The sequence below is a fragment of the Microcaecilia unicolor genome, chromosome 3, assembly GCF_901765095.1.
Source record: "Microcaecilia unicolor chromosome 3, aMicUni1.1, whole genome shotgun sequence".
NCBI lineage: Eukaryota > Metazoa > Chordata > Amphibia > Gymnophiona > Siphonopidae > Microcaecilia > Microcaecilia unicolor.
The window spans coordinates 13,428,980-13,445,177 of NC_044033.1; the positions used below are offsets into that span (position 1 = coordinate 13,428,980).

The 16,198-nt window shown below is 49.6% G+C and overlaps 1 protein-coding gene across 1 annotated transcript in view; it reads left to right on the forward strand.

Moving 5' to 3' along the window:
• Nucleotides 1-16,198, forward strand: part of DNAH8 (dynein axonemal heavy chain 8) — a 1,267,128-nt gene that overhangs the window by 862,984 nt on the left and 387,946 nt on the right. Inside the window, 1 exon segment of the mRNA XM_030199255.1 lies at nt 5,701-5,938. Coding sequence (XP_030055115.1) covers nt 5,701-5,938 — 238 coding nt within the window.

Consider the following 16,198-nt stretch of genomic DNA (forward strand, 5'->3'; position numbering starts at 1 on the left):
CGCTGGAGCAGTGCGGGGCATTATTGGATCTACGATCAGAGATAATGACATGCAAATTTAAGCACACAATTATGTCTGATCATGGGGTAAAAGTGCAGGAGGATTGTGCCTATGCATTTGCTCAGACACAATCTTCCTGCACTTGTTTGACAGGTCTAGACTGTCAAAAGCCCAGACCTGTCAAACACAGTGGCTGGAGGTCCATGTGACCACCAGGCCCCAACTACCCCTGCCCCAAGCAAGACAAAACGGGGGCCGGAGGTCCAGCGGACCTCCGGTCCCCCCCGACTCCCCCCCCCCCCCTCCGACACAGGTTCAGGGAGGGCTGGAGATCCGGTGGGTCTCCAGCCCCTTCAACCTGGGGGAGCTGGTCGTCTGACAGACCTCCGACCCCCGCAACACAGTTCAGGGAGGGCTGTTGCTTGGGGGGGGGGGGGGAGGGTCAGATCATCGGTCACCCACTGGGCCATCAGGGACTTTTTAGAAATGCTGGGGGGGGGGGGGGGGGGCTGGAGACCCACCGTATCTCCAGCCCTCCCTGAACCTGTGTGGGGGTCCAGAGGTCCACTGGACCTCCAGTCCCCTGTCGCCGGGGAGGGTTCGTCAGTTCTGGCGGGGGGGTTGCTTCGTTGGGGGGGAATAGGGGCCTGCTATCATGGAAATGCATGCTGGACAGGGCTCACCATTTCTCCCCAGTGGTCTGCAAACTGTAACGCCAGCTCGGAGCTGACGTAGGGTTTGCCGCGGCCAGCAAGCCAATCTTTGGCGCGCTGGTCACTGATCATTGGGGTGAATAGTTTTAACATGCATTTGCATGCTATTTGCACTAGTTGCGGGCTAGTTGCATGCTAGTTGTGTTCAGAGGGACTTTGATCATGGGGCAGTAGCAAACGCAGGCGCTAGTATGGAGCTAACAGCCTCTGGCGCCAGCGTTTGCTTCTGATCATCTGTATATAAGTGTTTTTGTTTTCCCTCTCTCTCTGAGGCGGAGTTACCCTCAGCCTTTTGTACAAAACTCTTCCACCCCCAAGCTGTACTGAGGCCCCCAGCCTTGGAGATCTGTGGGTTGTCTCTTCTGCAGAGGCACAAAATTTCCCACGCTGCTACCATATGTGATTATGTTGGTGCAGGAGGCCTTCATAAAATACAACCAGACAAGGGGAAAATGAAAACAAAACTCCCTTTATTAAAGAAATAATAAACCCTGTTACTTCACAGGGACAGTAAGGTGAACAATAAGGTTTCTTTAGGTTTAGACACAAACTCCACACAGACCTATAGCTGACAGGTCACAAGCCCACAGTACATACAGCTCTATGCAGGGTTTTCCAATAGTAATCAGCAGGATTCTTGTAAAGCTAAAGTCAAAGCTTAGCCTTCCTTAACTAGGTTCTGGTAGCTTGCACACAGGTGGTAGAGATAGGTTACCATATGTCCTGTTTTACCCAGATATGTTCTCTTTTTTAGGACATGGCTGGGCAACTGGGCAGGTTTTGCCAACCTGCCCATTTGTCCAGATTTCTGGACAAACGGGCAGGGTGGCGGGTGGGCGGGCCTAGTGGTGTCCTATGCTCCACTCCCCTTACCTTACCCTGGTGGTCTAGTGACCTCTTTGGGGCAGGAAAGAGCCCCCTCTTAACTGCCTGGAGCGCCTGCATACTGTTCCATGCTGATGGTCCCGGCGTCAATTCAAAATGGCCGCCGAGATTTGAAGTCTCGCTAGGTCACTTCAACTCTCAGTGGCTATTTTGAATTGGCACTGGGAACAGAGTCAGCAAGGAACAGTATGCAGGTGCTCCGGGCAGGAAAGAGGGGGATCTTTCCTGCTCCAAAAAGGTCACTAGACTACCAGGGCAGTAGAGTAAGGTAAGGGGAGGGGAGGATAGGACACCCTTAGGGGTGTGTGACGGTGGGGGCGGGGTGTGTGTGATGGGGCGGGGGTGTGTGTGAAAGGGGTAGGGCGGTATGTAACAGGGGGCTGCGTGGGGGTGTGAAAGTGGCAGGGTGGGGCGTGGGCGTGACAAGGGTGGGGCGGGGCATGTGTCCTCTTTTTGGGGGGAGCACATATGGTAACCTTAGGTAGAGACCTATACTCCAGGACAGCTTCTCTCCTGTCAGGTTCTCTCTGTTCTACTCTGCCAGAGGGCTTTTTACTTCCTGCTATTGAGCCATGCCCTCCTGACCAGGCAGCCTAACATTGTCTCTATTACATTGTCTCTGCAGTTCAGCCTCTGACACAACAGGTTTAGCTACCTGCCATAAAGTGCTTGACTGTAACTTCAATGAGGAAATGTATCTAGGGAGGTCTGCACTTTGTCACTCACTCCCTCACACACTGGTAAAATTACTACATGGTCCTTTGTGCATACCCAGTGGTGTGCTGGAGCCGGCTGTTAATTTTTGAAGAATTTTGCGAGCCGGTTGTTCAGCTGTCTCTGTCAGCAAGGACGGGACAAAGGTTTTTTTTCCATATAGTGGGAGGCCTCCTCGTGCTGCATTGGGCTGGTTCCAGTGGCGTACCGAGGGCGGGGCGGTGGGGGCGGACCACACCGGGTGCAAATGCAAACCAATATGGGGGGGTGTCCTTCTAACTTCTGCTCCGTCCGTGCTGCACCGGCGCACGCCTTAAGTTACACCTACCTACCTCTGCGGCTCACTTGTCTCCTCCCAGCGGTTCCTCTCGCTCTCTCTCCGCCTCTCCAGTCTCCGAGTCCCGCCCATCTGTCAACGTCACGATGCCTTCCTCCCTCTGTTGCTCCTCTCGCTCTCTCTCCGCCTCTCCGGTCTCCGAGTCCCGCCCATGACCTATCTGTTAACGTCACGACGCCTTCCTCCCCCTGCGGCACCCTGCGCGCCAGTGAGTGCGCCCTTCCTGCTTCTGTAACGGCTCCTGAGTCCTGCAGGTGTTTGGCACCTTCTGCTTCCTGCACTGCTAGTGCACTCCATCTCCTCACACCCTTGCCGCTGCCGGACACCAGTCTACTATCGTCCTTCTCGTCGGCAGAAGAATCTTGGATCTTTACTTCCATTCCAGCCAGGTAATTAGATCCTGTGGCGATCTAATATTTATTTATTTAAATTGATTTTAAAAACATTTTTCATTGCATTTTTTGCTGCTGCTAGTGCTAGTTTGACAAGAGCAGCAAGCTGCAGCCTGGGGGCCGTGGGGATCATAAAATGTGAAAAGGAAGGAGGGGGGCAAGATAGAACACTACTCTGGATGGGAGAAAGAGGGTAATGGCAATGGGCATGAATGGCCAAATTTCAGTGAGGATATCCTGTTTCCTGCTGGGTTCGTCTTAACTTTTGTTGTTGTAATCTAGTGTTATAAAGTTGATGGAATATATTAAAATTAAATGGAAGTAGAATTAAACTCTCCTTTCATTGGGGCACATGGAATCACATCTTCATCTGTTGTGTAGAACTATACCTTTTAGATACACAAATGGATTATTCTGTTTTGAACGTGTTTCAGGGGCAAGTGGTTTTATTAGTCAAAATAAAAATAAATATTTTGTTTCATGCAGATTTCTTTTGTTTAAACATAAATGGGCCATAAGCCCCTAATGCAGCCCATATTGGTTTTCTTATATTTTTTTCTTGTGATAACTTATACTGTGCAAAAACAGAAAACTCATCTCTGTCTGGTCGGTAATAGAAGGAGCTCATTGTGAACACTATCCACCCTAAAAGGTTGTTTTGTGGCTGTACATGAAGAATTGTGATATTGAATAAATAAGCTTACGTGTAGCGTGCCTGCACGGGTAGAGGGGGAGAGAAATGTGTTGTGCCTCCCCCCCCCCCCCCACCCAAATTGCAGGGCTGTCTATGCCTTGAGAGCCTGTTAACATTTTACCAGCTAACTCTCTCCCTGGGAATAGCCAGCTCTGCAATTTGGGGGGGGGGGGGGGGGGGGGCCTGCAGAGGTAGACAGAGGGCGCAGAGGTGCACTGGGGAGAGAGCCTGTTGTTAAAAATTTACCAGCACACCACTGTGCATACCTTTACCAGAAATTGCTGTCTTGAGGTTTCTTTACAGGAACACCATTCTTTTGGACAAGCAATTCTGTATAACCTCTTTGTATAGTCAATATTTCACTTATGTCCACTTTCCCTACACTTCTTATTGGGCTGCCTTCTCACAATAACTCTTGGCACCCCTAAACTCTCCCTGTGGTTGCATTTCCCTTATCTGTCAATCAGTAACAGAGGTTCTCCATAGACAGCAAGGGAATTCAGACACACTTCCCCCCCTCCTTCCCCACACTGAAATGGCAACTGTACTATAGACTGAGGAGAGAGGAGCAGCCTTTTCAAGGCTTCCCAGAGCTTTGGGACAGCACTGTCACAAGAAGCTGTCAGGATGACATCACCAATCTGTGTGTCTACATTCCCCTTCTGTCTATGGAAACCCATCCAAGATCTTAGAAGATGCTCCTTCCTTGCTCCCAAACTCTCTTCAATTTAATGGAGAGACTTTCTTCTCCCTTTCAAGGAATGCCCATAGGAACTAGATACTTCCCATGACTGCCTCCCTCAGCTCCCAAAGTTTGGTGACACTCATAGAGACCTCTATCAATTCCCTTTTTCCAGTTTAGCAAGTAAAAGTCTCTCTCTTTTTCACCTTACTCAGTTTCATATAACAGGATAGAAAAGGTCAGGTTTTCAACCACCGCAGTCAGTACTTATTTTAAACTTCCACCCGTGGCTTATAAATTGTCCACATATATTCAGCACTTCTGTCTTCAAAATGGTAGAGCTAAATATACATATTCAGCAGTGACTGGTGCTAGCTATATGGGTAGTAGCAATATTCAACCACTTTTCATATAGCTATGCAGTTTAATTTAGGACTTCCTTTTTGCTGTCCTATTTTAAACTGCATTGCTATCCAGATAGCAGCTATCGCCAACTATCGATAGAGGATGATGGAACACCCACTCTCTCTCCTTGCACTATCTATAAGAATTTTCAGCAGCACTATCTTGATAGTGCTGCTAAAATGCACAGATAAATCTTGGCTTGGGTACATTTCTTAATAGCCGCTGCTACTGGTGATTGGGAGGCGGGGCTGGTGGTTGGGAGGCGGGGATAGTGCTGGGCAGACTTATACGGTCTGTGCCCTGAAGAGCACAGGTACAAATCAAAGTAGGGTATACACAAAAAGTAGCACATATGAGTTATCTTGTTGGGCAGACTGGATGGACCGTGCAGGTCTTTTTCTGCCGTCATCTACTATGTTACTGATAAGTACTTTTGAATATTGGGGCAAAAAATACCGTTTTAGGATACTAAGAATACCTATAAAAATAAAATATTTAAAAGGTTATTTTTGGGACTCTACCAGGTATTTGTGACCTGGATTGGTCATTGTTGGAAATAGAATACTGGGCTAGATAGGCCATTGGTCTGACCCAGTAGGGCAGCGCTTATGTTCTTATATGTGACTGAGTAAAACACTCAACAGATTGTGTTTGATTGATATGTATGTAGAGGGAGCATAGGGAAGAAAGGAGAAGGAAAGTGAATAGCAAGAGAAATGTAGGTGATGAAAAATTAGTACAGCAAAGAAATAAAGGTATCTATGTTCTGTGTGTGTAGTAAGGACAGGTGTCATTAGGAAACAGAACAATTTCTTACTTAAAACGTCGGAGTTCACAATATTTAACATTTTTATCTTGTTATACTTTTATTCTTTTAGTCCCTTAATCTTTTGGATGGCCTGATACCAACAAAGGAAACTGGTCTGATCGGTGAAAGTCATCTTGAAAGACTGTTTATATTTGCACTGATGTGGAGTCTAGGTTCCCTGTTGGAACTGGAAAGCAGAGACAGATTAGAAGCCTTTTTACGAGGTCATGCTGAAAGCAAATTGGATTTACCCTGGATTCAACCAGAGAGCAATCAGACAATGTTTGAATTTCTTGTCGGTGACAATGGTATGAAAAAATAAGCTTGTCTTTTTGGTCTTCTACAGAAGTGATTTCTAAAACATTTCATGTCACAGCATACCCAGTATTGGTATGTTTTCGAACAGAACATCAAAGTTAATGCATTTTAATAGTATACCAGTGCTAACACTCCTCATTCTCCATCCTAGTCTCAGAAACGTAGACTCACTCTTCATGCCTCCCCTTGCATGCACTACACCCACCTGTACACACTTCACCTCCTTCTCTCACCCACATAGTCTATGCAACCAACCTATCCTCACAACCCCAGCCACCCTTTCCCAACTCCCTCCATAGGAGCAACTAGTAGACACAAATACTCCTGTCCACCTGACCACTGAATATTTCCTGACCACCTAGTCACTGTAGAGGCAATTCTATAACCAGGCACCTCCATATGGGTGCCCCGAGGCCATGCATAAGGAGCCTATTCTACAGCAGATAATATTTAGGAACTTAAAGTTACAGCTGGCATAAGTAGGGGTGTCGAAATGCAGCTGGAATGTATGTAACTTACAGTGTTCTGTAAGCTATGCATGTAAATGGGAGCCCTGCCTATGTCTTACTACTACTACTACTTATCATTTCTAAAGCGCTACTAGACGTATGCAGCGCTGTACACTTGAACATGAAGAGACAGTCCCTGCTCGACAAAGCTTACAATCTAATTAGGACAGACAAGCAGGACAAACATGAGATAAGGGAATATTAAAGTGAGGATGATAAAATTAGGGTTCTGAACAAGTGAATAAGGGTTAGGAGTTAAAAGTAGCATCAAAAAGGTGGGCTTTTAGCTTAGATTTGAAGACGGCCAGAAATGGAGCTTGACGTACCGGCTCAGGAAGTCTATTCCAGACATATGGTGCATCAAGATAAAAGGAACGGAGACTGGAGTTAGCGGTGGTGGAGAAGGGTGCAGATAAGAGAGATTTACCCAGTGAACGGAGTTCCCGGGGAGGAATGTAGGGAGAGATGAGAGGGGAGAGGTACTGAGGAGCTGCAGAGTGAATGCACTTATAGGTCAATAAGAGGAGTTTGAACTGTATGCGGAAATGGATAGGAAGCCAGTGAAGTGACTTGAGGAGAGGGCTAATATGAGCATAACGACACTGGCGGAATATTAGTCGTGCAGCAGAACTTTGAACAGATTGAAGAGGAGAGAGATGGCTAAGTGGGAGACCTGTGAGAAGCAAGTTGCAATAGTCTAAGCGAGAGGTGATAAGAGTGTGGATGAGGGTTCTGGTAGCATAGTAACATAGTAGATGACGGCATAAAAAGACCTGCACGGTCCATCCAGTCTGCCCAACAAGATAACTCATGTGTGCTACTTTTTGTATACCTTACCTTGATTTGTATCTGTCTTTTTCAGGGCACAGACCGTATAAGTCTGCCCAGCACTAGCCCCGCCTCCCAACCACCAGCCCCTTGATTTGTATCTGTCTTTTTCAGGGCACAGACCGTATAAGTCTGCCCAGCACTAACCCCGCCTCCCAACCACCAGCCCCACCTCTGGTAGTGTGCTCAGAAAGGAAAGGGCAAATTTTGCTGATATAGAGAAAGAAACGACAGGTTTTAGCAGTCTGCTGAATATGTGCAGAGAAGGAGAGGGAGGAGTCGAAGATGACCCCAAGGTTACGAGCTGATGAGACAGGAAAGATGAGAGTGTTATCCACAGAAATAGAGAATGGGGGAGGAGGAGAGGTTGGTTTAGGGGGAAAGATGAGAAGCTCAGTCTTGGTCATGTTTAGTTTCAGATGGCGCTGAGACATCCAGGCAGCAATGTCAGACAGGCAGGCTGATACTTTGGCCTGGATTTTGGCTGAGATTTGTGGTGTGGAGAGGTAGATCTGGGAGTCATCAGCGTAAAGATGATTCTGAAAACCATGGGATGGGATCAGAGTACCAAGGGAAGAAGTATAGATGGAGAAAAGAAGAGGTCCCAGGACAGATCCCTGAGGTACACCAACTGACAGTGGGATAGAAGTAGAAGAAGATCCACTAGAGAATACACTAAAGGTACGCTGGGAGAGATAAGAAGAAAACCAGGAAAGAAGAGAGCACTGAAATCCAAGTGAGGACAGCGTATCAAGAAGTCGGCTGTGATCAACAGTGTCAAAAACAGCAGATAGATCGAGAAGGATGAGGATAGAATAGAGTGTCCTAGTGGTTAGGGGGGTGGACTTTGGTCCTGAGGAACTGAGTTTGATTCCCACTTCAGGCACAGGCAGCTACTTGTGACTCTGGGCAAGTCACTTAACCCTTCATTGCCCCATGTAAGCCGCATTGAGCCTGCCATGAGTGGGAAAGCGCGGGGTACAAATGTAACAAAAAAAAAAAAAGACTTTTGGATCTGGCCAGGAACAGATCATTGGAGACTTTAGCAAGCACTGTTTCAGTTGAATGAAGGGGGCAAAAACCAGATTGAAGTGGATCAAGAATAGCTTGAGATGAAAGAAAGTCAAGGCAATGGCGGTAAACAGCACGTTCAAGTATCTTGGATAGGAAAGGGAGGAGGGAGATGGGGCGATAGTTGGAAGGACTGGTAGGGTCCAATGAAGGTTTTTTAAGGAGTGGTGTGACTACGGCATGTTTGAAGGCATCAGGAACAGTTGCAGTGGAAAGTGAAAGATTGAGGATATGACAGATAAGCGGGATGACAGTAGGAGAGATAGTGTTAAGTAGGTGGGTGGGAATAGGATCAGAGGAACAGGTAGTTAGTTTCGAGGAGGAAAGAAGATGTGTAGTTTCCTCTTCAGTGATTTCAGAAAAGGAAGAAAAGGAGGCAGGGGTCTTGCCCATTCTCCACCCCTTTCTATGCACCCCTTGCAAATACGAGCTATACAAGTTAAGCAGGTATTTGCACAATAACACCTAGGTGTCCTGCTAGCACTTATGTGGGTATGTGTGCACATATTTGCATAAGTGCTAATATTCTAGATGTTTACATGCATAATGTGTGTGTAAATGGGGGTTACTAGATTATAGAATTGCCCTTGTTGGGCACCAACATTTGTGTACCAAAGACGTGATTGAATAATTAGAATACTGGCATGTATACATGAATATATGAATGTAAATGCTGAAAATCTAAGTGCTCTTCTGTAAGTGAATGCACATCTTACATTGGAAGTATCTGACAGTTGGAAATACACGTGAGTGGAGTCTAGGCAGGAGACTCACACTTACAGCATAACATGAGAAACCTATATTCCACATTTACCTACTCAGTTCAATGTGGATTACAACATGAAGGGGTCACACTAAAAATCAGCTGGCATAATATGCTGAGAGGCTCGTAGAAATATAATGGGTGTCTCAGTGTTTAGCACCAGCTGATTTTTAGCGTGAGCTAAAAATGCTAGTGCACCTTAGGAAGAGACCCCCTTAGTAACTTGGATAAATCCCAAGCAAACATCAGAATTAAATACAAATTATCAAAGAAACAATGGCAACTTCTAAAATCTGGATAAAATGAACTTTTGAAATAGGAAACTTTTCAAATATTTCTTAAATAGCATATAATGTGTTTCATGTCATATAAAAGTGGGCAACAAATTCTATATGAGAGCAGCCTGATATAAAATAGAAGAAGTCAGTTGCTTATAGGATTTGACTTTTTTAAAAAGTTGGGAAATTAAGCAACATTTGCTTACAAGAAGAATGAGAATTTCTGCCTACAGAGAGACAACTGAAAAACATCATATAGAAATGGGCAGTACTGTACACAATTTAAAAATAAATACATAGAACTTAAATTGTATTCAGGCCTCAAATGGAAGCCAGTGAAGTTTTAAAAAGAAAGGAAATATATAGAAATAAAACAAAACATAAAGAACATAAAATTATACCTTTTTGTTGGACTAACAATACATTTTTGATTAGCTTTCAAAGGTAACCTATCTTCTTCGACAACTAATCAAATAATGTATATGTAGGGGCATTTTCGATGTGATGTCTAAATCAGATTTTGGACGCTTTTGGAAAGCATTCAAAAATCCAGTAGTAAACATGGCCATTTTCAAACCGGAAAAATGTCCAACTTTTTGTTTGAAAATGTCCATTTGCTAGATGTTTTGTGCTCAGGTCATTTTAGGACCATTTTTGAAAGAAAAAAATATCCAAGGGAAAAACACACAAAAACAAGCCATTGGATGTATGGAGGTGATCAAGCATTCTTAGTAGACTAGCCACATACATGCCCAGCAGAGTAATTGGGCACCCTAGGGGGCACTGCAGTGGAATTCACATAAAAGGTCCCAGGTACACATCTTACCATTACCCCCTTATATTGTATGGGAAGCCCTCCAAAACCCATCAAAAACCTACTCCACCCAACTGTACACCACTACAATAACCCTTATGCCTGCAGGTGTCACCTTTATTTCTCCGAGGACAAGCAGGCTGCTTGTTCTCACTGATGGGTGACGTCCACGGCAGCCCCTCCAATCGGAAAACTTCACTAGCAAAGTCCTTTGCTAGCCCTCGCGCGCCCGCGCGCACACCGCGCATGCGCGGCCGTCTTCCCGCCCGAAACCGGCTCGAGCCGGCCAGTCTTCTTTTGTCCGCACTCAGTACGGTCGTGTTTCGCCGTGTCGGGCCCCGGAAAGTTGACCTCGCGCGTCCAAATTGTTTTTTGAGCGTGTTTTTTTTTTTTTTTTTCTTCGGAAAAGCTTTTCTAAAGTCGGGAAGTGCTCCGGAAACCCTCCACCGGGTTTCGTGTCAATCCTCCCCGTACTTCCAGCTTTTTGCCCCGGTAAGTTTTCTTTCGTCGTCGGGGTAGGCCTCTTTTTGGCCTCGGTCGAGATTTTTTCTCCCTCTAAATTTTGGTGCTTCAATTTTCGCCATTTCGGCTTTTGATTTCGCCGGCGTGATTTTTCCGCCCATGACATCGAAGCCTTCCAGCGGCTTCAAGAAGTGCACCCAGTGCGCCCGGGTTATCTCGCTCACTGATCGACACTCGTCGTGTCTTCAGTGTCTGGGGGCCGAGCACCGCCCTCAGAACTGCAGTCTGTGTTCCCTGCTTCAAAGGCGGACTCAGGTAGCGAGACTAGCCCCGTGGAACGTGTTGTTCTCGGGCTCTTCGTCGGCATCGGCACCGGGATCTTCGAGTGCATCGACGTCGTCAGCGTCCAGACCATCTTCCTCGGCCCGCCCTTGCATCGAGTGCATCGAGGCATCGGGCCTCTGCATCGGCGCCGAGAACATCGGATAGCTGCATCGACGTCGGTGGTACCAGGACCTCGTCTGCTGATGTCGTCGGACGGTGGTGCATCGGGTGGAGTGCAGGTGAGGGCTGTCCATTCCCCTGCTGGTGGCGGTGAGCCCTCGGGTGGGTCTCCTCCTACCCTGAGGGCTCCTGCGGTAACAGCCCCCCCGAGATCGACCCTCTTCGGTCTCGGCCCCGAGGAAGCGACGGGTGGATTCGACGTCCTCCTCGTCGGTGCCGGGGAGCTCCGGTGACATGCTTCGGAAGAAGTCGAAGAAGCATCGACACCGGTCCCCTCCCCGCGTCGGCACCGAGAGCTCTGGGTCGCCGAGGGAGTCGGCACCCAGCAGGCATCGGCACCGAGAGGACCGCTCACCCTCTGTTCAGGAGGTGTTGATGCGCTCCGCTCTGGACAGCCCGGAACAGCCTCCACGCCCGAACAGGTACTGACGTCGACGCCTGCATCGACCTCCATGCCTTTCTCTGCAGCCGCTCTGAACGAGAGCCTCCGGGCCGTTCTCCCACCAGATTCTGGGGAGCTGTTGCGCCCTACCCCTCCGGTACCGGCGGTGCTTGCGCCTACCGGTACCAGTCGAGCGTGGCGCCGGCTGGCCCATCGCCCGGGGTGAGGTCCCCGACGTCGGTACCCCGCGTGCGGTGCCGACTGCGGCCACCTCCCAGTAGGGCTCCCCGACTACGTCGGCGGAGGGAGCTTCGCCGATGCGGGCGAGGGAGTCTACCTCTCGACGCCCCCATCGTGGACGTGGCTCCACGGAGTCGAGCCGGGCCCGGTTGCAGACGCAGTGTCCGTGAACTTGTGTCTGACACCGAGGGTGAGGCCTCGTGGGAAGAAGAAGAAGATCCCAGATATTTCTCTGACGAGGAGTCTGAGGGTCTTCCTTCTGATCCCACTCCCTCTCCTGAAAGACAGCTTTCTCCTCCCGAGAGTCTGTCTTTTGCTTCCTTTGTCCGGGAGATGTCTACGGCCATCCCCTTCCCGGTGGTTGTGGAGGACGAGCCCAGGGCTGAAATGTTTGAGCTCCTGGACTATCCTTCTCCACCTAAGGAAGCGTCCACTGTTCCCTTGCATCATGTCCTAAAAAAGACATTGCTTGCGAACTGGACGAAACCTCTAACTAATCCCCACATCCCCAAGAAGATCGAGTCCCAGTACCGGATCCATGGGGACCCAGAGCTGATGCGCACCCAGTTGCCTCACGACTCTGGAGTTGTGGATCTGGCCCTAAAGAAGGCTAAGAGTTCTAGAGAGCATGCTTCGGCGCCCCCGGGCAAAGACTCTAGAACCTTAGACTCCTTTGGGAGGAAGGCCTACCATTCCTCTATGCTCGTGTCCAAGATCCAGTCTTACCAGCTCTACACGAGCATCCACATGCGGAACAATGTGCGGCAGTTGGCGGGCTTGGTTGATGCTCTTCCCCCTGAGCAAGCCAAGCCTTTTCAGGAGGTGGTCAGGCAGCTGAAGGCGTGCAGAAAATTCCTGGCCAGAGGAGTTTATGACACTTTTGATGTTGCGTCCAGGGCCGCTGCTCAAGGTGTGGTGATGCGCAGGCTCTCATGGCTGCGTGCCGCCGACCTGGAGAATAGACTCCAGCAGCGGATTGCGGACTCGCCTTGCCGTGCGGATAACATTTTTGGCGAAAAAGTCGAACAGGTGGTAGAGTCTCTCCACCAGCGGGACACCGCATTCGACAAATTCGCCCGCCGGCAGCCTTCAGCTTCTACCTCTACAGGTAGACGATTTTTCGGGGGAAGGAAGACTGTTCCCTATACTTCTGGCAAGCGTAGGTACAATCCTCCTTCCCGACAGCCTGCGGCCCAGGCTAAGCCCCAGCGCGCTCGCTCTCGTCAGCAGCGTGCGCCTCAGCAAGGCCCCGCGGCTCCCCAGCAAAAGCAAGGGGCGAGCTTTTGACTGGCTCCAGCAGAGCATAGCCGACATCCAAGTGTCAGTGCCGGGCGACCTGCCAGTCGGGGGGAGGTTGAAAGCTTTTCACCAAAGGTGGCCTCTCATAACCTCCGATCAGTGGGTTCTCCAAATAGTCCGGCAAGGATACACCCTCAATTTGGCCTCAAAACCTCCAAATTGTCCACCGGGAGCTCAGTCTTACAGCTTCCAGCACAAGCAGGTACTTGCAGAGGAACTCTCCGCCCTTCTCAGCGCCAATGCGGTCGAGCCCGTGCCATCCGGGCAAGAAGGGCTGGGATTCTATTTCCAGGTACTTCTTGTGGAAAAGAAAACAGGGGGGATGCGTCCCATCCTAGACCTAAGGGCCCTGAACAAGTATCTCGTAAAAGAAAAATTCAGGATGCTTTCCCTGGGCACCCTTCTCCCCATGATTCAGCAAAACGATTGGCTATGCTCTCTGGACTTGAAGGATGCCTATACACACATCCCGATACTGCCAGCTCACAGACAGTATCTGCGATTTCAGCTGGGCACACGCCACTTCCAGTACTGTGTGCTACCCTTTGGGCTCGCCTCTGCGCCCAGGGTGTTCACAAAGTGCCTAGCTGTGGTAGCAGCGGCGCTTCGCAGGCTGGGGGTGCACGTGTTCCCATATCTCGACGATTGGCTGGTGAAGAACACATCCGAGGCAGGAGCCCTGCAGTCCATGCAGATGACTATTCGTCTCCTGGAGCTACTGGGGTTTGTGATAAATTACCCAAAGTCCCATCTTCTCCCAGTGCAGAAACTCGAATTCATCGGAGCCCTGCTGGATTCTCGGACGGCTCGCGCCTATCTCCCAGAGACGAGAGCCAACAACTTGTTGTCCCTCGTCTCGCTGGTGCGAGCGTCCCAGCAGATCACAGCTCGGCAGATGTTGAGATTGCTGGGCCACATGGCCTCCACAGTTCATGTGACTCCCATGGCCCGCCTTCACATGAGATCTGCTCAATGGACCCTAGCCTCCCAGTGGTATCAGGCCGCTGGGGGTCTAGAGGACGTGATCCACCTGTCCACGAGTTTTCTCGAATCCCTGTTTTGGTGGACGATTTGCTCCAATTTGACTCTGGGACGTCCCTTCCAATTCCTCAGCCACAAAAAGTGCTGACCACGGATGCGTCTCTCCTGGGATGGGGAGCTCATGTCGATGGGCTTCACACCCAAGGAAGTTGGTCCCTCCAAGAACGCGATCTACAGATCAATCTTCTGGAGTTGCGAGCGATCTGGAACGCTCTGAAGGCTTTCAGAGATCGGCTGTCCCACCAAATTATCCAAATTCAGACAGACAATCAGGTTGCCATGTACTATGTCAACAAGCAGGGGGGCACCGGATCTCGCCCCCTGTGTCAGGAAGCCGTCAGCATGTGGCTCTGGGCTCGCCGTCAGGGCATGGTGCTCCAAGCCACATATCTGGCAGGCGTAAACAACAGTCTGGCCGACAGGTTGAGCAGGATTATGCAACCTCACGAGTGGTCGCTCAATTCCCGTGTGGTGCGACAGATCTTTCAGGCGTGGGGCACCCCCCTGGTGGATCTCTTCGCATCTCAAGTGAACCACAAGGTCCCTCAGTTCTGTTCCAGGCTTCAGGCCCACGGCAGACGGCGTCGGATGCCTTCCTCCTGGATTGGGGGGAAGGTCTGCTGTATGCTTATGCTCCCATACCTCTGGTGGGGAAGACTTTGTTGAAACTCAAGCAAGACCGAGGCACCATGATTCTGATTGCTCCCTTTTGGCCGCGTCAGATCTGGTTCCCTCTTCTTCTGGAGTTATCCTCCGAAGAACCGTGGAGATTGGAGTGTTTTCCGACCCTCATCACGCAGGACGACGGGGCTCTTCTGCATCCCAACCTCCAGTCCCTGGCTCTCACGGCCTGGATGTTGAGGGCGTAGACTTTGCCTCTTTGGGTCTGCCAGAGGGTGTCTCCCGCATCTTGCTTGCTTCCAGGAAAGACTCCACTAAGAGAAGTTACTTCTTTCATTGGAGGAGGTTTGCCGTCTGGTGTGACAGCAAGGCCCTAGATCCTCGCTCTTGTCCTACACAGACCCTGCTGAATACCTTCTGCACTTGTCTGAGTCTGGTCTGAAGACCAACTCCGTAAGGGTTCACCTTAGTGCAATCAGTGCATACCATTACCAAGTGGAAGGTAAGCCGATCTCAGGACAGCCTTTAGTTGTTCGCTTCATGAGAGGTTTGCTTTTGTCAAAGCCCCCTGTCAAGCCTCCTACAGTGTCATGGGATCTCAATGTCGTTCTCACCCAGCTGATGAAACCTCCTTTTGAGCCACTGAATTCCTGCCATCCGAAGTACTTGACCTGGAAGGTCATTTTCTTGGTGGCAGTTACTTCGGCTCGTAGAGTCAGTGAGCTTCAGGCCCTGGTAGCCCAGGCCCCTTACACCAAATTTCATCACAACAGAGTAGTCCTCCGCACTCACCCTAAGTTTCTGCCAAAGGTCGTGTCGGAGTTCCATCTGAACCAGTCAATTGTCTTGCCAACATTCTTTCCCCGTCCTCATTCCTGCCCTGCTGAACGTCAGCTGCACACATTGGACTGCAAGAGAGCATTGGCCTTCTACCTGGAGCGGACACAGCCCACCAGACAGTCCGCCCAATTGTTTGTTTCTTTTGACCCCAATAGGAGGGGAGTGGCTGTAGGGAAACGCACCATATCCAATTGGCTAGCAGATTGCATTTCCTTCACTTACGCCCAGGCGGGGCTGGCTCTTGAGGGTCATGTCACGGCTCATAATGTTAGAGCCATGGCTGCGTCGGTAGCCCACTTGAAGTCAGCCTCCATTGAAGAAATTTGCAAAGCTGCGACGTGGTCATCTGTCCACACATTCACATCTCATTACTGCCTGCAGCAGGACACCCGACGCGACAGTCGGTTCGGGCAGTCAGTTCTTCAGAACCTGTTTGGGCTTTAGGATCCAACTCCACCCCCCGAGGGCCCTGTTTGTTCTGTTCCAGGCTACACTCTCAGTTAGTTGGTAAATTTTTTAGGTCAATCTCAGTTATGTCCTCGCCGTTGCGAGGCCCAATTGACCAATGTTGTTGTTTTGAGTGAGCCGGGGGCTAGGG